General features: G+C 48.1%; 1 protein-coding gene across 1 annotated transcript in view; it reads right to left on the bottom strand.

Moving 5' to 3' along the window:
- The window catches only part of LOC146333987 (ephrin-A2), a 239,390-nt gene that overhangs the window by 21,834 nt on the left and 194,778 nt on the right, over positions 1 to 22,778 (bottom strand). Inside the window, exon 2 of the mRNA XM_084825402.1 lies at positions 10,878 to 11,170. Coding sequence (XP_084681528.1) covers positions 10,878 to 11,170 — 293 coding nt within the window. The remainder of the gene's footprint in view (positions 1 to 10,877; positions 11,171 to 22,778) is intronic.

Here is a 22,778-nt window from a genome sequence, read left to right as displayed (position 1 = left end):
CCCTACATGAATCACAAAGAAGCAAAACAGGTTCTCAGGGTTAGGGATGTATGGACTGTTTAAACTCCGCTGTCCGCGTTTCGCAGATTGTCATGCACCTTTTGTTCCGTCGTCCGCTCAGAGATAGGGATGTACGAAAGTTCCGCCATGGATCTCGGGGAGGCCGAATGCCAGCGCATTCGGCCCCCTGAAATCGGTGGCGGAATGGCCCCCTGCCCCCGCCCCCCAGGGACGGGACTTACCTGGGGCGGATCTTCCTGGCGGCGGCGGCTCTGGTGGCAGCTCCGGTGGCGGCAGCTGCGGCAGCCGGTCTTCCGACCAGCTGCTGCCTCCGCCATTTCCAAGTTTAAAACAAAAACAAAAACAAAAAAACATGATAGGCTACGTAAAGATTTACATAGCCTATCATGGCTAAATTTTAAAAAACACCGTGATAGGCTACATAAATCTTTACGTAGCCTATCACGGCTGATTAAAAACAAGAACAACAACGCGTGTACGCAAATGGCGGCGCCCATGGGCGCCGCCATTTGCGTTCCTTATTTTGGCACGTCTTAGTCTACATGAACAGTTACATAGACTACGGCAAAAATAAGGGGAACGCAAATAGCGTAGATGCTACGCTATTTGCATTCCCCTTATTTTCGCTGTAGTCTACGTAAATGTTTACGTAGACTAAGACGTGCCAAAATAAGGAACGCAAATGGTGGCACCCATGGGCGCCGCCATTTGCGTATGCGCGTTTTGTTTGTTTTTTAATTAGCCGTGATAGGCTACGTAAACATTTACGTAGCCTATCACATCTGACTGCAGGGATGCAAACGGTGGCGGCTATGGCCACCGCCATTTGCGTCCCTGCTAGCCAGCGGCCGGATGTCCAGCCGCTGGCGGAGCCGGCCGGCAGTTCCGCAGAATCCCTGAGGAGCGGAGCCGACCAGCTAGGATTTGGGGGGGGAGGGACGGAGTGCCTCCCCGCCTGGCCAGAATTTCGGGGGGATGGACGGAGCGCCTCCCCCCTAGCATCAGCATAATCCGCGAACAGATAAGTGACTTTCGTACATCCCTACCAGAGACGGATGAAAATATATTTTTTTGTCACGTGGAAAAATACGTAAATAATTACGTATTTACATAAGTATTTATGTAAGTATTTATTTGCCTTGGTACATAATACTTAGTGTATTCTCCCCCATTCCATTCAACGTTTCCTCAGCAGAAACTTATGTATTTTCCCAAGAATTTATATGCATAAATTTCGGGAAAGTAAAAAAATCATCTGGAAGCCCATGGACTCTGCGTAGCCTGAGGGGGTCGCTCCGCAGAGGTTTCCGCAAGTTGGATTCTTAGAGCTCATTTTAGTCCATCTTGAAGTTCTCCAGCATCCCTAGTCAGGATGCAAAAATAATTATTGTAGGATTCTATTGGGCCTTCCTACAAATAATAATAAAAAAGCATCCTGAGAACCTATTTCTCTTCTTTGTGATTTACTTTGGATGCTCACCTCCTTCTGTTTTCACAATTTTTACATACAGGGTTTTAAAACATTTTTTTACATTTATTTAACATAATTTCTAGGCCTGTTACCATAAGACACTGTCTAAGCAGTGTACAATAAGGAAAGAAGAAGGCAATTTTAAAAAATGGCATACAAAATCTAAAAAATATAAAATCCAGAATCAAGAGTTGGTGAAACCAAAGGAAGGAAAAGGGAAAAAAAGTCTCTTCCCACAAGAACAGGGCTGGGCAACATGTGAGCTTCATAGGGACACACACACACGCACGTGGCCTTTCTTTTCAGGGGAGGTGCTCCAGACCTGCAGAATTTGGTGCTGCAGTGACTTCGAAAGAAGAAGAAAAGGAAGAGGAGGAGGAGGAGGGGGAGAAGTGGTGATTTTGGAAGAAAATAAGGCATGCAGGAGAAGCACACTTCTTTGAAAGCAGGATATTCTAAGCGAATATGTTGGAAGCTAATATGGCAGTGACAATTTCAGCAGCAGGAAGCATGTAGCAGTCAGTGGGTTCCAGGAGAGCAATGCAGTCCCCTGACCCATGAAGCCTGCTCTCACCTGCTCAGTAAGAGCAGGTGAGAGCTCACCTCACTCCTGCTCTCATCTGAGACCTGTTTTTTTTCAGTTTGTTCGAAAGGGAATAGTACACATTTCAAACAGCAGAAACATCTTTCACAAGTGTGCACTCCTCCCCGCTTGACAAAAGCATGAAAACGTGCATTTTTTGAAGTGTGCATTTTTTAAAGTGTGCCTTTGTCCAAGTGTGCATGTTTGAAAGTGCTCATTTTAAAAAGTGCAATTTGCGAACGTTTTCAGAGAACGCACACTCCTGTTCACTGGCAGGATTTTGGATGAGGCATTTTTGAGTGATTTGAGAACTGAAATTAAATTCTCTGACATCCCTACACACAGAGAGGGTGAAATTTGAGAGGCTGTATAAACAGGTAAGTTGAGAGCTGCCTTGGCCAGGTGAATCCTGAAAAGGGGCCTTTTAAATATTGAAAGAAATAGAAATAATGAAATATCTGCCCAGGGCAAAGCAGCTTTGGTATGGGTTGGGAAGGAATTAAGGCTGGGCTAAAGTGATGAGCACCTTGAGTCATCTCAGTGGTGATGGGTCATTTACCCAACCACCCCTCAGAACCATCTGTTCTCAAGAGACTAGGGAAAGGAGCGACCCATGGCCTCTGATGGCTTCAGAGCTCAATGGCAGAGCATGTGTTTGGTGTGCAGAAGGCCCCAAGTTCATTCTCCAGTAGGGCTGAGAAAGATCTTTGCCTAAAACCCTGGAAAACAGGTGCCAGTCACAGTGGACCAGGGGTGGACAGCCAGCCATTTTAGGGCTCAATATGGCTCCTCTGCCTAAGTTCATGCGGTCTGAACTTCAAAAGCCCTCTGCAAGCAATCAGTTCAGAGCTCTGGGAAAAATGATCTGTCCTTTCCCAGGCAAGTCACTGGGTGGGAAAGGAGAGGGAAAGAGAGAGATTGGGGGGGGGGCAGAAAAGGGGCTATCAGAAAAAGAGAGAGAGATGGGGGCTTCAGAAAGAGAGAAATTGGTGTGTCAGAAAGAAAGAGAAAGGGGTGTCAGAGAGAGAGATGGGGTGCAAGAAAGAGTTAGAAAAATAAGGGTGTCAGAAAGAGAGAGAGAGATTGGTGTTTCAGAAAGAGAGAGAAATAGGGGTATCAGAAAAACACAGAGAAAGAAATAGGGGTGTCAGAAACAGAGAGAGGGAAATAGGGTGTCAGAAAGAGAGAGAGAGAGAAATAGGGATGTGAAACAGAGAGAGAAATGGGGATGTCAGAAAGAGAGAGAGAGGGAAATGGGGGATATCAGAGAGAGAGAGAGAGAGAGAGAGAGAATGAGAGAGAGAGAGAGATGGGAGTGTCAGAAAGAGGGAGAAAGAAATGGGGGTGTCAGAGGGAGAGAGAAGAGTGCCCTCACCCTGTTTTGGCTCTGGTTCTGCTCACTGCCAGCATGTAGTCTCTGAATGATTCCCTCCAAGGGAATGCAGCCCCCATAGAAAAGTTACTGAGCTAGATGAATCAATGGACTGTCTCGGTATGAAGCAGCTTCTTTTGTTTCTATGAGACCCTTAGATTTCTTTCCATGCAGAATATCCCAAGTTCAATCTATGGTGTCTCCCAGTAGGGCTCCTGTTTAAATCAGTCCTTTATTCTGAATCATGAGGACTAGAATTCTTACTTCATCTTTAGAGGAAGGGCCATAGCTCACTTGAAGAGTGCCTGCTTTGCATGCAAAAGGTCCCACGTTCAACCTCTGGCAACTCCAGGTTGGGCTGGGAAAGACCCCTTATCTGAAACTCTGGAGAGCTACTGACTGTCAGAGGAGAACAGGAGAGAGAGAGAGGGAAAGGGAAAGGGAGAGAGATGGAAGGGAGTGGCGAAGAGAGGGGGGATGGTAGAGAGGGAGAGACAGAAGGGCATGGCAGGGAGAGAAAGATGGAAGGGGGTGGAAAGAGAGAGAGACAGAGGAGAGGATGGCAGAAAAGAGGAGAGAAGGGGGTGGCAGAGAGAGAGATGGAAGGGGTGGCAAAGAGAGGGAGAGACAGAGGAAGAGAGAGAGAGAGAGAGAGAGAGAAGGGGTGGCAGAGAGGGAGAGAGAGAAGGTGTGACAGGGAGACAGACAGAGAGAGAAAGGGGTGGCAAAGAGAGAGAGTTAGAGAAAGAAAGAGGTGACAGAAAGAAAAGAGGTGACCCCACCCACTTTGAGTTTTGTGCCCCCCCCCTCACTGGCTTAGGCCCTGCCCACTGGTGGCTTGTTGTCCTTGACAGATTATCCCTGAGGAAATGCATCCCTTCACTGAAATGTTTCCCTGACTCTGCCTTAGACCATACGTATGCCTTGCCCCTGCAGTAGGCTTCTGTCAGGGTGGAAACTGAGCCCAGAGAGCCCCAGAGCAGTTCTGATTCTGAGAAAAAACAGCAATACGTGGGTGAGGAGCGCGCTTATCTCTCACAGGCACAGCAGCTGGCAGAGATTCCTCCTGCCGGCATTCCTGGGATAGATAGTGACCCTGGCAGCGAGAGAGCGCTGGAGGGGGGCTTGCTGGATGCTCGGTGCAGACGCAGGGAGCGGCGCCAGATGGAGGGCGCTGAGAGGGGGCGCTCTGCTCATTTGGCGCTAAAACAACGGTCACGTCCTGAGGACCCAAGGGTAAAAGGGAGGCTCTCTCCATAGCCCATAAGTTCAGAGTCTTCCCACGCTTCTCCTTCAAAAGGGGACCAACTGCCTTACTGGAGCTTAGGCTACTCTGCTATCTACTCCAGTGCAGTTTCTTGCTTAGTCGCTAGTGATTAGTATCTGTAAGAGTCATGAAGTAATAAAGGAATAAAGCCTCGGAAAGAATTCTCGTTGTCTGTGTCTTGAGTTGGCTATTGGAAGGGACTGTAAGAGGCAGCTAGGGCGCTCCTGACAGCTTCAACCTCTTAATTTAGAGGTGCCAAGATAGTGATAAATCAGACCCAAGTTTACTTATAAGGAGCCTTTATTGAGTACTTACAGCACACAGGCGGACCCAGTGGTTGGATCAGACAGCTTCTCTAAACCCAGAGCCATGGGGCACAATAGGTCTTATACCATACATGTCAACAGTGAGGCAGCATGACAGCAGGAAGCATTAATTAGCGTTCATCTGCGGCTTTCCCAGCACAGACACCTGCAGCTCAGCCTAAACATAGCTTCACTTCCCAGGCACATCTTGATAAGACACTCCACTCGTTAGTATGGAATGTGCTTGAGGCTATTGACCTTTGACTCATCTCACATGCTCAGAGGCCCACTAGCAAGGGAATTGCACTAATAATGAACCTAAGCAGAGCATTATGGATCTCTAGGCCCCTCTAACACTACAGGTGCCTCAGTTCCAGGCCTGGGGCCAATGCACCATAGAAATGGGAGTTCCAAGGCCCATGAGAATTCTCCATTAAATTAAGCCCCCTTTATCGACACCAGAACACCATGGGCTCCCCCAGGACTGCTTGCAGGTCTCGAAACCTACCCAAGTGGTCTTGGGGCCATCTGCTGGAACGGTACATGCCTAGGGGTGCACGAAAGTCACTTACCTGGTCTCGTAGCTTGCTTCGTGGTGGGGAGGAGACGCTTCGCTGCTCCCCCTGAAGTTCAGGCTGGGGGGGAGGCTTCCCTCCTCGCTCGGCCGAAATTCAGCCCGGGGGGGAGGCTTCCCACCTCGCCTGGCCGAAATTCAGGCCGGGGAGAAGCGCCCCATCTCCCCGGCCACGAACTTCAAAAGAAAAAAAAAATGCCCCTGTGATAGGCTACGTAACGATTAACGTAGCCTATCACGGCTAGATTTTCAAAGTCAGCCGTGATAGGCTACGTTAATCGTCACGTAGCCTATCACGGGTGACTTTGAAAAAAAAAAAAAGCTCGTACGCAAATGGCGGCCCCCATAGGGAGCCGCCATTCGCATTCCTTATTTGGTCCCTGTAGTCTACGTAAAGATTTACGTAGACTACGGCGAAAATAAGGGCAATGCTATTTGCAATGCTATTTGCCCCCGCCCCTGACGAAGACCTGCCGAACCGCCGCCGGGACCTGCCGCCGGGAGGGACATTCGTGAAAGGTAAGTCCCATCCCGGGGGGGGGGGGGGCGGGGGGGCGGAGACGTTCTCCCCGAACAACCTTCGGAGGACTGAATGCGTTGGTGCTCGGCCCCCCGAAGTTTCGGGGAGAAATTCTCCCCCATCCCTATCATGCCACGCTATTTGTTTACAAGTAGCGCTCAAACAGGCCTCAGTTCCCAACAAAGGCAGAATTCTCTCCCCTTATCAATGCGGTGGGTTTGGGGGTATTTTTTTTTAAAAAGAAAAGAAAATCAAGATAAATGAAGTCCCTTAAATCAGGGATGTCTTAATGGGTGGTCCAGGAAGCTAATTTCGAGCATTTAATTATTTTTCCTCGCTGGTAGCATGGTAGACCAGAGACCTCTGCGGGAGGCCCAAGTTCAAATCATTTACAAGCCAAAACATGATCTGGGAACAAAACCGTTTTTAACATGCCTGCCCCTCGACCCTCCACCCCAACATGATGGGCCGCCAAGAGGTTTCTCTCTCTCTCTCTCTTTCTCTCTTTGTCCCTTGTATTGGTTTATTTTTATTATTTTCTTGGAATGTAGCCCCAGCTGGGTACCGAAGCATCCAACATTCCCGAGTTGTGCATGGAGGTTAAAGGGAGTTGTTCTGGATAATTAAACCAGTCCTGGCGATTGCTTTGGTGACGACTGACAATGTAATCAGAACAGTTCATCAGCTTTGTCACTTCAGGTTTTAAAAAAAAATACATGGGGAGGGGGAGGTGGCAGAGAGGCTGGACAAAATGGAGGTAGTACCGGCCTGGTGTAAGAGGAACCCTGCCCCATAGTACAATCCATAAGGATGCATATGGAGTTTTTCGGGCAGACAGGGTGAACCTGGGGCACTCATGTTCCCACTGCGGCCTTGCCTACCTCACGAGATGGTTGTGAGGATAAAATCAGAGGAGGGGGAAACCGGATCCATGATGCCTTTCCCTGGCTGTACACCTTTCCCCGACTATCACAAGTTTGGTGCCTTCCCAATATTTTGTGCAGTTGGTCCCTCATTCTAAAAGACTGAAACGCCACCCCGAAGGCTTAGCTACCAGCAGGAAGAGCTGTAAGAGGAAATGTGCTGGTGTTTTGGCTATTTCATCCGCATCCCCTTTTGCCTTCAGCCCCTTTGGGCTGAAAGAGTCTCAACACCCCTGGCTAGGAGTTACCTTTTGAGGATAGCTTCCAGAATTTGGTGCTAGGTTAGCAGAAGCTGAGGTATTGGGATGATACCTTAACCTTACAGGGCATGCTATAAACCTAAATAAAGAAAGGCTGAAATCTATGGCCCCAACACTCCCCGAGGTATATAACACTGTTTGCCTTTTGTCCTGTGAAAGCAGCTATGGTAATCTTAATATCCACTACACTATCTATTGCAAAGAGATGATACTTCATGGGTGTACAGACAAGCTGACTTGGCCCGTTCAGGGAACTCATGAGATGGGGATCAGACCTCCTAGCTGCTGCTGCTGCTGATATTATTATCATTATCATTATCATCATCATCATCATCTACATTTTTATACCACCCAATAGCCAAAGCTCTCTGGGTGGTTAATAAAGATTAAAAACATAAAAAATACAGTATACAGAGATTAAAAGCCATTTACATAAAAAAACCCACAAACACACAATATACACAAGAGACCATATACCTAAAACAACTTCAAACAAGTTGTTTTAGATATATGTTCTAAAGCAAACAACCATAAACATAAGACAATCCAGGATCAATGAAAAATTATCATACGCCGCTGAATGCCTGGGGGAAGAGAAAGGTCTTGACCTGGTGCCAAAAAGATGACAACATTGGTGCCAGGCGGGACTCATTGGGGAGATGATTCCATAATTGGTGGGCCACCACCGAGAAGGCCCTCTCCCTCATTACCGTCTTCTGAGCTTCCCTTGGAGTATGCAGCTGGAGGAGGGCCTTAGATGTTGAGCATGGTGTATGGGTGGGTTTGTGTCGGGAGAGGCACTCCATCAGGTATTGTGGTCCCAAGCCATGGAAGGCTTTATAGGTTAAAACCAGCACCTTGAATCGGGCTTGGAAACATACAGGCGGCTGGTGCAAGCAGGCCAGAGTCAGTCTTATACGTTCAGATGGTCCCAAGGCCTACACACTTTCTGGACATGCCTCTGGAAGCTGCGCATTCACCATTAGCAGGAAGAGAGCCTGTGCATGTAGACCTGTGCCATACCTTGGGAGGCGGTGGGCTCCCCCACACTGGAGGCGTTCAAGACGAGGCTGGACAGCCACCTGTCAGGGATGCTCTGACTTGGATTCCTGCACTGAGCAGGGGGTTGGACTTGATGGTCTCATAGGCCCCTTCCAACCCTGCTATTCTATGATTTTATGATTCTATGAATGCCAGAGAAATCTGCAATGGCATCAAATGTGTCAGTCCCCCCACGTCTACAGCCTAAACTCCATGTTACTGGGAAGGGGAGAAGATGGGGCTGTTAAGGAGGCAAGAGAACCTTAAGGGGTTGTTCAAGGGGACCGGGTCATAAGTGGAACCCTGAAAGATGGGGAGAGACCAGGGGGCCCTTAATGAAATCCATAAAACCCCCAAATCATGCAGTCTTCTAAGATAGCTAAGGGGGGAGGTGAGACAAAAGGTTAGTGAGCCAGTCCCACCCCTCTGACATCCGGCAATTCAAGCACTGAAAGAATGGAGCTGATTTTCTACTTTCCATGCTGAAGCGAGGGGAAAAGAGAATCAAAATGTCTCTCATTCTGTCACCTTAATGGTAAACACCCATGTGATGAGTGACACAGATTGGCCACTGAAAATCACATTGGTGGGGTGTCTCCCATCTCCCCCTCTGACTTTGGGACATGTAGAAAGGCCTCCCCCAATCTCGTGCCCTCCAGGTGTGTTGGACTGCAACTTCTATCATTCACAGGCATACTGGAAATGGATGTATTGAACGCAGAGAGAGGGAGAGGGAGAGAGAGAGAGAGAGAGAGAGGGAGGGAGGGAGGGAGAGAGAGAGAGAGAGAGAGAGAGAGAGAGAGTTTGCATCGCTTCTCCCAGCAGGAAGTTCCAGGCCTAAGGGTCAATTTGTGCATATTATGTTTTCCAAGCGTTATGTTGACAAGCCCACAGTAGGGATGCGCGGATGTTGTTAAATCCATTCCATCTGTGTTTTGTGGGCATCTTTTGTTTCATTGTCCACTCATAGACAGAAACAGATTTTTAAAAAAGAGATGTATGAACATTTTGTTTCACTTGCACAAACACGTGCTCACTCTAATGCAGCTTTGCACCACTGCAGATTTGCACAAATCCTCCCAAAAAGTAAAACAATGTTCCGCAAGTCTGTGGAATCTATGCACCTTGAAAAAGCTGGTCTGCTTCAAAATCCATAGATCGGATTCATAGACACTGAAAGAACTGGGCCTGTTTAGCCTGGAGAAGAGAAGACTGAGGGGAGATATGATAGTGCTGTACAAGTACTTGAAAGGTTGTCCCAGAGAGGAAGGCCAGGATCTCTTCTCGACCATCCCAGAGTGCAGGACACGGAATCATGGGCTCAAGCTGCAGGAAGCCAGATTCCGGCTGAACATCAGGAAAAAATTCCTGACTGTTAGAGTGATACGACAATGGAAACCATGACCTAGGGAGGCCTAGGAGGCTGGACAGCCATCTGTCAGGGATGCTCTGACCTGGATTCCTGCATTGAGCAGGGGGTTGGTCTTGATGGCCTTGCAGGCCCCTTCCAACCCTACTGTTCTATGATTCTATGAATGTCAGAGAAATCTGCAATGGCATCAAATGTGTTTGGATATCTATGAATGTGACCCACAGATTCTGTGGTGGACTGGCTTTTCCCAAGTTGCACAGATTCCCCAGACTTGCAGACTGTTTATTTAAAAAACTTTCCAGAATTTTATGCAAATTTAGTCATAGAAAAAAATATAAAATAATAATAATTAAAAAATCAGCCAAAAATGTGCATTTCCTCCATAGGCTAAAACATGAACATTCACATTTGGGGGGGATTTGTGCATTTTGGGGGACAGGAAGATTTGTATATTTTCTCAAGCACACAAATTCGGGAAATTGGAAAAAATCTGATTCCACCAATGAAGGGACTATGGAACCAAAAGCACCTGACCAAAAAAATCCACAAAACTCAGACAAAACGGGTTTTACAAAATTTGCCCATCCCTAGTCCCACCAAAGCCAACAGAGTGGACCTGTTGGGTTGTGGCCAGTGGATACATCACTGCCAGGGCTAGTAGGCATATTCCCACTTCCCACATATTCAAAACACATGGAAGGGGATGGGGAAGAGGCCATACTTAGCATGCTGAAAGACTGGGATTCGATCCCTGGTTTAAGGCAGCTTCCTGTGTTCCTAGTTAAAGCAGCCTTTTATTCAGAACCATGAGGACTGGAACCTTACTTTAGTTTTAGTTGTAGCCAAATGGATGAGCACATGTTTTGCATGGAGAAGGCCCCAGGTTCATTTTCTGGCCTCTCCAGGTTGCATTTGGAAAGACTCCTGTCTGAAACCCTGGAGAAATACTGCCAATCAGAGTAAAGGATACCAAGCTAGGTGGACCCAAAGTCTCCCCCACCCCACCCTGTCCATGGCTGGGTTTGCTTCCTGTACACCCTTGTGTGTGTATCTACCCAGAAGCCTTTGCAGCTGCATTTTCCATCCTAGCCCCACTACACAAAAGATCTCAAAAGGGGATCTCTCGCCATATCGAAAAGATAGCAGTCAGCAGTTTTTCAGTACTTACATATATAGTAATATTCATGCCCCGGCCTGAATTCGAACCCCAGTGAGAAAGGGGTGAAGAGCTGAAACTTCTCGGAGAACTTCAGTGGTCCATTGGGTGAGTTGGGCCGATTGCACTCCCAGCGCTTGAAGCCATTTTGCCGATGGTCGCAGGAGCCGTGGCCTTCGTAGTTGACCATGTAGAGGATGTACCGTTCCATCCGGTCCATGGGAAATGGGATCTCGTAGTGTGGGCAATAAATATCCAAGTAGTCATTGATGCTAACCTCCACGGTGTAGTCACCCTGATGGAACCTGTAGTGGGGGACACCAAGGGCAACATGGAGATTAAGAGAGAGGACCCACTGGTTTTCACAGGATAGGAAGAATAAGAGCCGAGAACAAAGATTCACAGTCATTTGAAATAAGATGGAAAATCATAGAATTGTAGAGTTGGAAGGGACCTTTGAGGACATTGTCTCACTCCCTGTTCAGTGGAGGAATCTTACAACAACAGCATACCTGGAAGATGACTGCCCAGCTTCTGCTTAAACATTTCCAGTGAAGGAGAACCCCCAAGGTAGCCCTGTCTGCTGCCAAACAGATTTTACCTTTAGGACATTTCTCCTAATGCTTAGCCAAAAACTGCTTCCCTGGAATTTCCACTCATTCTTTTCCTGCCTTCTTGGAGCAACTGAGAACATCGCTTCTCCATGTTCTGCATGACAGCCCTTCAGATATTTGAAGACCAGTATCATGCTTCCCCTTAACCTACTCTTCTCCAGGCTAAATGTACCCAGCTCTTTCAACCCTTCCTCACAGGACTTGGCTTCTGATTGTCCTTTCTTTTCCTTTTCCATTATGGAACATAACACTTTACTTCAAAGCTCTGAACTCCGAGTGGTTTAGGCTTGTTGGCATCCCTGGATTATTTTGGGCACACCTCAGTTATGAACTCCCACCAACTTTCAGATATTACCTAATTCGAAGTCAAGTGAAAGGAAGTAGAAAGAAGGGACACAGGGGGTGAACATGGGATCATTTCAGTATTTAGGCTTCATCACTGGCCTAGTTACGGCAAGACACAGGAACATAATACTGGAATAAAATCTCATCGTTCAAAAATTCAGGACATCAAAGCATTTGATGGGTGAATTTGGGCAAGCATTTGAATATTCAGGGAAGATCTGGAACAAAGTCATTTCAAGACTAATAGGAAATACGCACCAGGACACCCCTACTGCACATGGACAACACTGCAAATTCTTGAGAGGATTAACCACTGAGCATGTACGAGCACCCATTCTCTTTCACTTGCAGAAAAGGATGCTCTGCAACATCATATATAAGAAATTCAAAGTGGCTCCATTTTTCACCTACAGCTAAAAGGACAACCCAGGAATTCTGCCTGCAGCTCCCTTCCAGTCCAAGCCCCCCAGGGATGAGTGAATTCACTCCCTCTGCTATTGCATTCCTATATTGTTACAGACATTTGTCCTGCCCTGCATCCCACCCTTCCAGAAGTCCAGCTTAACTGGGAAAATGTGTGAAATGAAATCTGGAGTCAGCGCTCACCTCCACTTCCCGTTACACTGCACCTTTCCCCTCTACCATGTTAGCAATGCTGAGGTGTAGGATAAAACACTGTAAAAAACCCAACACAACCATATTGATCTTATTATCGCTATGGCTGCACCCAGATTCTTTTAGTGCTGTGTTTTATTCATGTGCTGTATGTAGGGATGGGCGGATTCCCTACCTGCTGGTCTGGCCAGGAATCCACCCTTGGGGGGAGGCGATCCATTCCTCCCCCCGGAATCCTCTTTGGCCGGGTCCGCTCCTCAGCAATTCCGCAGAGCCGCTAGTCAGCTCCGAAGCGCCAGTGATACAGCTGCCATGCCGTATTGCTGGCTGAGGGGTATTGACTGTGGCCGCAAATGGCGTCCATTTGTGGCTGTAAAGGTCTTAGTTTAAGGTAAATGCAGCCACAATTTGCGTCCGCAGTCAATACCCCTCAGCCAGCGATATGGCATGGTGGCCATATCACTGGCACTCCGGAGCTGGAGGAGCCAGCCGAAGAGATTCCTCAGGGAGGCGGAGGTAAGTGTTCTGTTCTGCCACAGACTCCGGGGGGCCAGATTCTTTAGAATCCAGCCTTATTGGGGTCCATGGTGGAATTCTCCACCTAGCTGTGTGCCTTTGGTAAAACAGTGCACAATTTTTTATTTGATTCAATGGATTCAATACCCTATCTTTGAGGACATCTGCCCTCCCTGGAAGGCTCACAGGAACCAAGACCAATTTAAAACAATCCACTCTAAAAGAGTCCTGATGCAATCCTACATAAGATTGCATTGTGGTTGGGTTTGGGGGGGGGGGTGTGATTTTTCCATGCACACTGGTGCATCGCAGCGGAGGCTGGTGGTGCCGATTTTGGGGGGGCTGTGAATCAAATTCTGGGTTTTAGTCAGAACCAGCTAGAGCTCTTAATGAGCTATCCAAGGTGCTGAACCCATTTTGGGAATACGGTTCTGCACTTTGGATAGCTCCTTAGAGTTCTGGCTGTTTCTGACTGAAACCCAGAATGGTTCCACAGCCCCACCAAAATTGGACCCACCAGCTTCCTCTTCTGCATCATTATGGGGATATGTGAAGGATATGTGAAGTTGTCTTGTACTGGACCAGAACCTAAAGCAGGCTAAATTTGGCCCATGGGCATTAGATTCAACAACCCTGGTCTATGATTCTAAGATTCTATAAGTTCTTAGGGTTCTCAGACAGACATCTTTCTCAGCCTGGATTGACCCTGAGGGCCTTTTAAATGTAAAGTCTGACCCTTACCACAGAGCTATGGTCCTTTCCTTAAAATTAAAGCAAGACTCCAGTCCCCATGGATCTGAATGAAGGGCTGATTTAAGTAGGAACATGGGAAGTTGCCTGTGTTATCTTCCCATGTTCTTAGGTCTTTACCAGCCCTACCTGAAGACAGGGATTAAACCTGGGGCCTTTTGCTCTTCCACTAAGCAGTAGCATATGCTGAGGAACAGAGACCTCTGGCAAACCATGCATGCAGAGCGCTCTGTAGAACCATCACAAAATGGAGGATTTCTGATGTGTTGTTTCTAGGGATGTGGGAGAAATCCACAATGGATTCAGATGAGTTTGGATTGCTATGGGCCTCACCTGTGGGTTCCACAGCGGACCAGGTTTTTCCAAGTCGCCTGGATTCCACGGAGTTGCAGACAATTTTTCAACTTTGGGGGGAGATTTGCGCAGTTGCAGAAGAGCACCATAATGCAAATGCGCATTTGCAGACAGGAATGAAATTCTCGTACATCCCTTAACAAAATCTGATTCCCTCAGTGAGTGGACGACAGAATGAAAGACACCTGATAATCTCTGGGACACAGTCTGTACATCCCTAATTGTTTCCCCTTCAGCAACAGAACTGGGTAATTCTGGATCTGTGCAGATATTCAGAGGAGAATTTTGGAAGTAGCCCTGCACACACCTCAGGGCAGAACCGAGGCATACCACGATCCCAGACCAATTGCCCCTTCCGACCGACCAATTTCAGTCTCCAGCTAGCTAGAAACGTCTGAAGTTTTCCCACCTGCAATCACAGCTCAACAGATTCTGCCAAGCTCGTATTACCCACTCACTGGAGAAACCTAGAGCGGCCTAACCAGACTTCCCTCCTACCACATGATCTGCTTAATCTTCCTTCTTCCCATCAACATTACAGGATTAAACCGAACACCTCTTAAAATTAATAAACTGGCCAAGGCAGGTGATTAGTGGAGTAGGGGGGGAATCATTCTTCAGTGACGTCTCTCATCAGAACCCCTCCGGTATTATATTCAGAGGCACACTCCTAGAGTTGGGTTTAGGTTTTTTCCTTACATTTTTGGGACCAATTATCCAAGAGATTAGGGGATTAGTGAAACTAGGAGAAGCACGGAACAGTCCCTGGGTTGCGGGTGGCATGCGCTGCATGCCTTAAGGCACCATTACCAATTGCTTTTGGCTCCCGATTTCAACTCACTCACTCCAGCCCAATTTGCTCACTTTCATCCTGGAAAAGGCCTGGTCCCATGAAGGTCCACATCATTCTCCTCGGCTCCCATAGAGCTCTGTTGCCATAGAGCCCCCTAGAGGCTCTGCTCCCATAGGACAGGGCTGGGGGGGGTCTTTTTATGTTTGAAGGCTTCAGGGGTAAATGGTCAGGGGCTACATGCCAGTGGGGGGTGAGGACAGAGCCAGAAGTGACCTCCCCTTTTCTGCCACCCCTTTTGCTCTCTTTTTCTTTGTGCCACCCCCTTTCTCTCTCTCGCTCTCTCTCTCTGCCACTCACTTATCTCTCTTCTTTCTGCCTCCCTTTCTCTCTCTCTTTCTGCCACTTCTCTCTGCCTCCCCTATTCTCTCTCTCTCACTCTTTCTGATACTTCCTTCCTCTCTCCCTTTCTTTCTAGCACCCCGTCTCTCTCTCCCACTTCCTCGTTGCCCAACACACTGCTGGGGGAACAGATGTCTCACACCAACATCTCTCTCTGCTTTCTGCCGCCCCTTCTGTCTCTCACTGTCTTCCTGCCACCCACTTCTCTCTCTTTCTTTCTGGTACCCCTTCTCTCTCTCTCTCTCTCTCTCTCTCTCTGCCACCCACTTTGCTCTCTTCTCTCTGCCACTCCTTCGCTCTCTCGCTCTCTTTCTGCCACCCACTTCTCTCTCTTCTTTCTGCCACTACTTCTCTGCCACCCCTTTCTCCCCCCTCCCTTCTCTCTCCCTTTCTATCTCTCTCTCTTTCAACCACCCCTTCTCTCTCTCCCACTTCCTCGTTGCCCAACACACTGCTGGGGGAACAACAGCTCAAGTACTGGTAGAGATCTGATCACTTGTGGAGGGCTTTTGAAATTAGTCTGAGGGGTGCATGCATCTCTAGGGCTGCTGCTTGCCCACTCCTGCCACAAACAGACATGGGATCCCCCCAGTGCATCATGCAACCTCACTCTCTCTCAGCATGCCCTTCCCTCTATTGCAGCAGTTCTCAAACTCCCACCACCACCACCAAAGACAGCTTTTAAATTGGTAGGTATCGCAGCAGGCCCCTTAATTCAGTTTTTGTTGTTCTACAGAGAGAAGTGCATACATAACTCATATTTTAATCACATTTGTTTTTCTTCAGCGGCATCATCCAAATCAATGCCATATTATGGAAATCACAGGCCTCAGGTCAGGCCGCTGGGGAGGGCCCCTTTAACTGGTCAATGTTGTGTGTGTGTGGGGATTACTAGAATGCACCAGTACGATATTATGAGAAACACTGGCCCGGGCTGGAGCCTTCTTAGCCTATTCAGTAATCCAGCTCTGGACAAAGCAGCCTCAGCTTCTGTTGTCAGAAACCAACCACATATCAAGTGTAGGGCCAAGTAGACATATTTTTGACTGTCCAGAAGCCTTTCCATGGACCACCTAAAGCAGGGGTGGGCAACTTCAGATTTTTGCCCTCCTTGACTCCCACATGGGCCACACATGGGGCACCTTCCCAAAAACATTTACCCCAAAATAGTTGTGTTAGTGCTATGGAATGCTAAACAGGCCAAAATGGCCCATTTAGTCTTCCATAGTGTTAATGCAGCCACTTCTTTATTACCCACCCCCCTTCTTTGCTGTGTCAGGAGCAGGTGTATGTGGACTGGAAGACACATGTTGCCCACCTTTGACCAAAGGGTAATGTCATTCAGTTGGACAGCCTCAGCTCTACCAGGTTCATCCTCCTACCCACTTATTTTTTTATTTATTTATTTATTTATTTATTTCTATACCGCCCAATAGCCGAAGCTCTCTGGGTGGTTCGCAAAAATTAAAAACCAAACAACACACAATAAAAACCATTTAAAATATATAGAACATTAAAACCACAACAATAACAATAACCCACTCACTGATACATTCCTCTTCCCCCCCCTTCCCTTCTTCAAACTATTTCATGCATTCTTCTGTCTCTCCACTCCAGCAGGAATCATGACCCGCCTGTTGCCTTCACAGGGGGAAGGGGGCATCAGTCAACATTCTTTTCCTTCTTTGTCTGGAGAGGTGTAAAGGAAGAGTGACATCTGACAAGACTCCCCCTGAGGCATCACCCCTCTTTTTCTCCCCCTCCCTCTCCTCAACTCTTTTCAACAAGAGGGTTTCCGTGTTTGGCATCACTCACTCTCAGAGAAAGGGAGAGAAGAGGGTGGATACACTCCAGCCAGTCGATCTGTATTATTAAATTTATTCCGTTATTAAATTGATCTCCCGCCTTTCTGGCAAAATGGGTGCTCAAGGTGGCTAACAACAATACAAATACGGATTAAAAACAACCTCTCAATTAAAATGTAACATAAAACATAACAATAAAAGGAATATCCAGTACCCAACCAGTTAAAAAAAAAACCCTTTCAGCAACAGACTAACTTGGGGAGCAATCCCTAAGACACTGTCTAGATGGCCATAGGATTTTTCAGTTTACAGAAACCATGGTCAGAGCCCTGGCTATAAGCTTGGCTCCCAGAAACTGCACTCCCCAACTGTAGCTGGCACAGTTCTTCCCCATCTCCATGCTTGGAAACAGAATGCAGAGAGGGAAAAAAGGAGGTGGTCCTGGGGGTGAGGAGGAGACTGTGGAAGCCTATTTACAAGGCTTCCTATTCCACCACATGGCCTCCCCCCTCCTGCTCTGAAGTCCGCATGAAACCATGCATCTAGCGAAAAATGCAGGGTGGCCGGAGCACGGAGGAGCCCTGCATTGGAGAGTCACCAGCCTCTGAGTTCGAGAGCGTGGGAGCAACCACCGAGAAGGCCTTCTCTTGAGTCCCTGTTAAATGTGCCTCTGATAGAAATGGAAACGAGAGAAGGTCTTCTTTGAAGATGATAATGACTAGTAGAGTTGGCACAGGCACCCAATCCGGACTGGGAGTCCAGCAGGCTCCCACCCACTGCCCGAAGCCCCCCAATCCTGCCCTCCCACTTGCCAAGCCGCCCACACTCACCCCACGCCCTTCCAGCAATCTCTGCTGCACGCATTTTGAGAAAAAACGGCACTCTCAGATACACACACATTTGCTCTTGTACACAGTGGTGCTGTGACTGGCTGTTTATGCCTGTAACACAGTGGGGGCAGGAACGTGGCAGGCACATAGAGAACCTGGGGGGGGGGCATCCTTCCATCAATAATTATTAATAAGATTTTTACCTTGCCTTTCAGGGTGCCATGCTTTCACAAGGTGACTTACAATATTTCAAAGCCATGACCATACTAATGACGATTATACACACACACAGACCAGCATAATAACATAACATCAGAAGAGCCCTGCTGGATCAGACCAAGGGTCCATCTAGTGCAGCATTCTGTTCACACAGTGACCACCCAGCCGCCCCAATGGGAAGGTCGCAAGCAGGACATGAGTGCAATTGCAGCTTCCTGCAGTCTTTCAAATAGCCTGGTGATATATATCTCCCAAGCCACATTTGTGAATTCTAATTTCACTCTACCAGGATCGATTACTGTAATGCACCCTTTTCCTAATATCGGGATGCAATTCACAGCAGTTTAGAAATGTGAAAGGAGAGAGCATTCATTTGGTTTGCACCATCATCTCCTCAGACACTGAGAAAGGGAGCAACCTGGTGAGGCCAGTCACAGCGACGGCTGTGTCGGGATGCATGATTTCGTCTGGTCCATATTCCGAGCAGAACCAGATACACGCTTTCCTGGACAAATGGGCAAGTCAGAACGCAAGCTACCCTTTGGATTTTGCAATTTGCACCCCACCAAAATTTGTGATGCAGTTCTCAGCTCATAAAAAAAGAAGAAAAAAGGAAAGTACCATAATGCATATGAAAAATGAATATTTTAGGACAAAATAGGTTTAGAAATATGTATTTGGAGAGGAAATAAATTTGGACAGGCATAATTTGAGCAGAAATACATCTGAAAATATACATTGAAAAGCAGATTAATGCAGAAACTGGACAAAACAGACTTGTGGGTGAAGATACGTGAAAGACCAGAAAGAGACAGATTTGCCAATCCTTTGAAAAAAAATGGAGGAGTGGAGATGTCAACACAGTAAAGTGTCTTTACTCCTGGTTCAGGATGCTTCCTAAACTCTCCTGAATTATCTCCGTTGCTCTTCTGAATTAGCTGGACTGATTCCTGAGCTGGAACTGATGTATTACAAACCCTTCATTGTTCCAGTATTTATTTCTAAATTCCGAGCACAGCATTGCCATGAGTGTGGGTCATTCACTGAGCATGGGCAGAGGGTGAGCAGGGGCAGGGGCTTGGTAGGCAGGGCTCAGGGGTGTAGGCAGGGGGGTTCCGCGAGATTCCCAGATGGAATTAGGTGCCTGTACCATCCCTACCAGCTAGGCACGGACACCAGACCCCAGAGCTTGCCCGGCTCGGTGCATGCCGACCTGGGCAAGCATGCAGGAGTCCACTTCCTTGCTGAGAGCCATTTTCCACTCAAATGGCTGCTTGTTCTTTTCCGTAACTATCCCATACATGCAAATAGAGGCCTTAAAGGTACACTACACTGGCAAGAGCCAGTGTAGTGTAGTGGTGAGAGTGACGGACTGGGAGTCGGGAGATCCGGGTTCTAGTCCCCACTCGGCCATGGAAGCTCACTGGGTGACTTTGGGCCAGTCACAGACTCTCAGCCCAACCCACCTCACAGGGTTGTTGCTGTGAGGATACAACGGTGAGGAGGAGGATAATGTAAGCCGCCTTGGGTTCCTTGCGAGAGGGAGAAAGGCGGGGTATAAATGCAATAAATAAATAAATAAATAAATAAATAAATGTCCACAGCAATACATTTGCTTATGCCTGTAATATTGCTGACATGGCCCCTTTAAGGTTCCCCATCCTGTTGCCTACTCCTGAGCAACCCGCCCTTCCTCTGCCAGTGCCCAGCAGAGAGAAGTGTGGTCGTTCAGCAGCAGCAGCAGCAGGATGGGAACCAAGAGGGATGCGCCATGGGGCTTCCCTCTCAGCTTCCATCCTGCTACCTCCACTCCTGCAAGCCTGCAATGAGCCATGATGGTGCACACAGTGGTGGCTTGTTGTGGGAAATGGTTGCCAGCTCGACAGATGCCCGTGGACATCTGGGCAGCTTGCACCCTGGAGCAAGCAGGGGCGGGCCTCTGGCAGGGGTCCGATGAGCGGAGGGCAAGGCAGCAGCATGTGGGTTCATCCATCCCTACTCCTCACATGTGGTTCTCTCTCCCAAATGCGAGTGTCGTTTTTTTTCCAAACAGGAAAAGTGTGCATTTTCCCAAACTGCACATTTTCCCAAGCACACACCCCAAAGGCGCACTTTCCTCCAATAGGCTAAAGCATGGAAATGCATTCAGGTGGAAGAGATGTGCATTTTCGGAAGGGTGCAGTTGCGCAAGTGTGCCTTTTTGCAAACGTGCACTTTTGAATGTGAACACAAGCTCGGGAAAAGGCAAAATCTTCCCAAGAATCCTGCTTCCCCTGACGTTCATGTTTGGGATTGTGAACAGGGCATGCTCATGGGATTTGCATGCAGGAACGAACTTCTCAGAGATCCCTAATGTGCCGTGTTTGTCTTTTGCACCATGCTGTGGTTTGTAGCAACCCCCCCACCCAAAAAAACAAAGTAGATCCCAGAAGCCTCCCCACCCCTGTTCTACATCACCAATGCGCACATGTGCATTGACCAAATGCCGCAAAACCACAACAGCCCTACCTCTATGCCATGATTTATATAGCTGTATCAAGATTCTCCTGTTGTGATTGTTTTTATGAATTTGGAGGGCGCATGAGCGTGGGGTGGAGACAACCACAGTGCCCACGGCTGCATTTGGGTGACCACACACTGTGTCTGATGAAGACTCTTGTGTGACTCTGAGGGCAGCAACTAATACAGCCTCTGCATTGCTGCTGGTTCCGTTGCACTCGTGGGACCCACTGCAAACTCAGCAGGAATGAACACTTCTGTGGGGAGCCCCGGGAATAAGAAGAAATGCTGGTTTCTGGAATGGGACGGATCTGCATAGATCCCTTCTGTGAGCTCCGGTGAGCTCCACCGTTCCGGAAACAAGCATTTCTGCTAGTTTCTGATGGCTTCAGGACCTTCTAGGTTCCCATTGTGCTAAGAGCAGTTTTCGCTCGGGGGGGGGGGGGAGTATTTTATACTAGCACTGTGCCAAAAATTTCTCCCACATTATTTTTCAACCATTCTCTTTCAGTCTGGTAGAAAAGAAATTGCTTTGGAAAGGAAATTCAAAGGAGGAGAAATTTCAGAGACATACTCATGTGTTGGGTTTGGGTTTCTTGGGCTTACCTTACTTGTGAGGTGGCTGAGGAGTGTGTCTGAGTGTCCTGTCTGTCATCCTACAATAATCTCTCTGGCAGCCTGCAGCCTCCTTGGCTTCCTTCACCTTATTTATTTATGTATTACAATTATATACCACCTTCCTTCCATCAAGGAACTCAAGGTGGCTACATGTGGTTCACAGGCAGTCTCCCCTCCAAGCACTGACCAGACCCAGACCTGCTTAGCTTCAGCAAGGTGGCGGCCTCATGTGCCTTCAGACCATGTCTTGGGACCATGTCTTTAGTGAAAGCCCTCATGAGGAAGACGTCATGAGGCAATTCGTCCCATGGGGCTTTTTAAGTTCAGGAAATGCAGGTGGCCTGGGATGTGCAATAGAGAGAGAAAATGCACGCAGCACTATTGAATCATAGAATCATACAACAGTAGGGTTGGAAGGGGCCTATAAGATCATCGCGTCCAACCCCCCACTCAATGCAAGAACCCAAGTCAGAGCATCCCCGACAGATGGCTGTCCAGCCTCATCTTGAAGGCCTCCAGTGTGGGGGAGCCCACCGCCTCCCTAGGTCATGGGTTCCATTGTCATATTGCCCTTGGCCACCTTGCAGCGATGAGGCAAGCTCAAAAACACCACCCAAAGAAATGCAAAATTCTGCCTCAGAAAAGTGGAAGCCTCAACACAGTTGATGCTGTTGCTACCTACAGAAGCAGTTCAATACCCCCCCCCCCAAAAAAAAACCCCTTAGGAGAAAAGAAAGAAGATGGGCTACAACCCCTGCCCATACTGTGCCCTCTCTGTGAGAAACTGTTGGAGAATTTCTCCTCCCCTTGGAGAAATTCGGTGAATTGCTCCCCCGCCCCCAGTTTCTTTGCCCATAAATCGGCTGGATGATAGTGAGAGGTCCTTTGTGCACAATGCCAGTTTATACCTCCATCCCACATTTCTGCTGGTATCTTGCTTTCTCCTCCCCTTACCCCCCGTGTCTGTGCCCTCAAGACATCTTTGCATGGATGTGAGGACAAGGCTCTGTGGGCACCTGGCATCTCCCACCATCAAGAGCAGAAACACATTACTGTTCACAATACATACATACATACATACAAACATAAGCCCGGCGAACAGATCTATAACTCTCCATGAGCCGCCCAGCGGATGACGTGGCCACATCTCCATTTAAATGGAGCCAGCAGGAGTGGTGAGCGTCCCACTGTGCTGAGAAGTGGCAATTGAGTGTGACAGGGCGGGCCGATTTCTCCCCAGTCCGTGGCCGGCCGATGAGATGAGCGCACGCCACTATGTGTGTAATGCAACCGCTGCAGGGGGAAAGCTGGAGCAAGTGTGTGAGAATGCACATGAGAGAGAGAGAGAGAGAGAGAGAGGTGAATGACTCTGAAGGAGGCAGCCGGAGTTCAAGGCCCACAGCAAAGTGGTAGATCCTTTGCTTTGCATGCCGAAAGCCCTGGGTTCAACCCCCAGGCACCTCCGATTGGAAATGCCATTGCCATTTTAGAAAACAACAGCATCTTCGAGGAACAGATCATGAGGAAAAGCCCTTCCCTGTCTGAAAACCTGGAGA

This window comes from Heloderma suspectum, chromosome W (assembly GCF_057233095.1).
Source record: "Heloderma suspectum isolate Gila_16-S chromosome W, 16-S_ref, whole genome shotgun sequence".
NCBI lineage: Eukaryota > Metazoa > Chordata > Lepidosauria > Squamata > Helodermatidae > Heloderma > Heloderma suspectum.
Note: the sequence above shows the minus strand (reverse complement) of the source record. Positions and strands in the feature narration are given on the sequence as shown.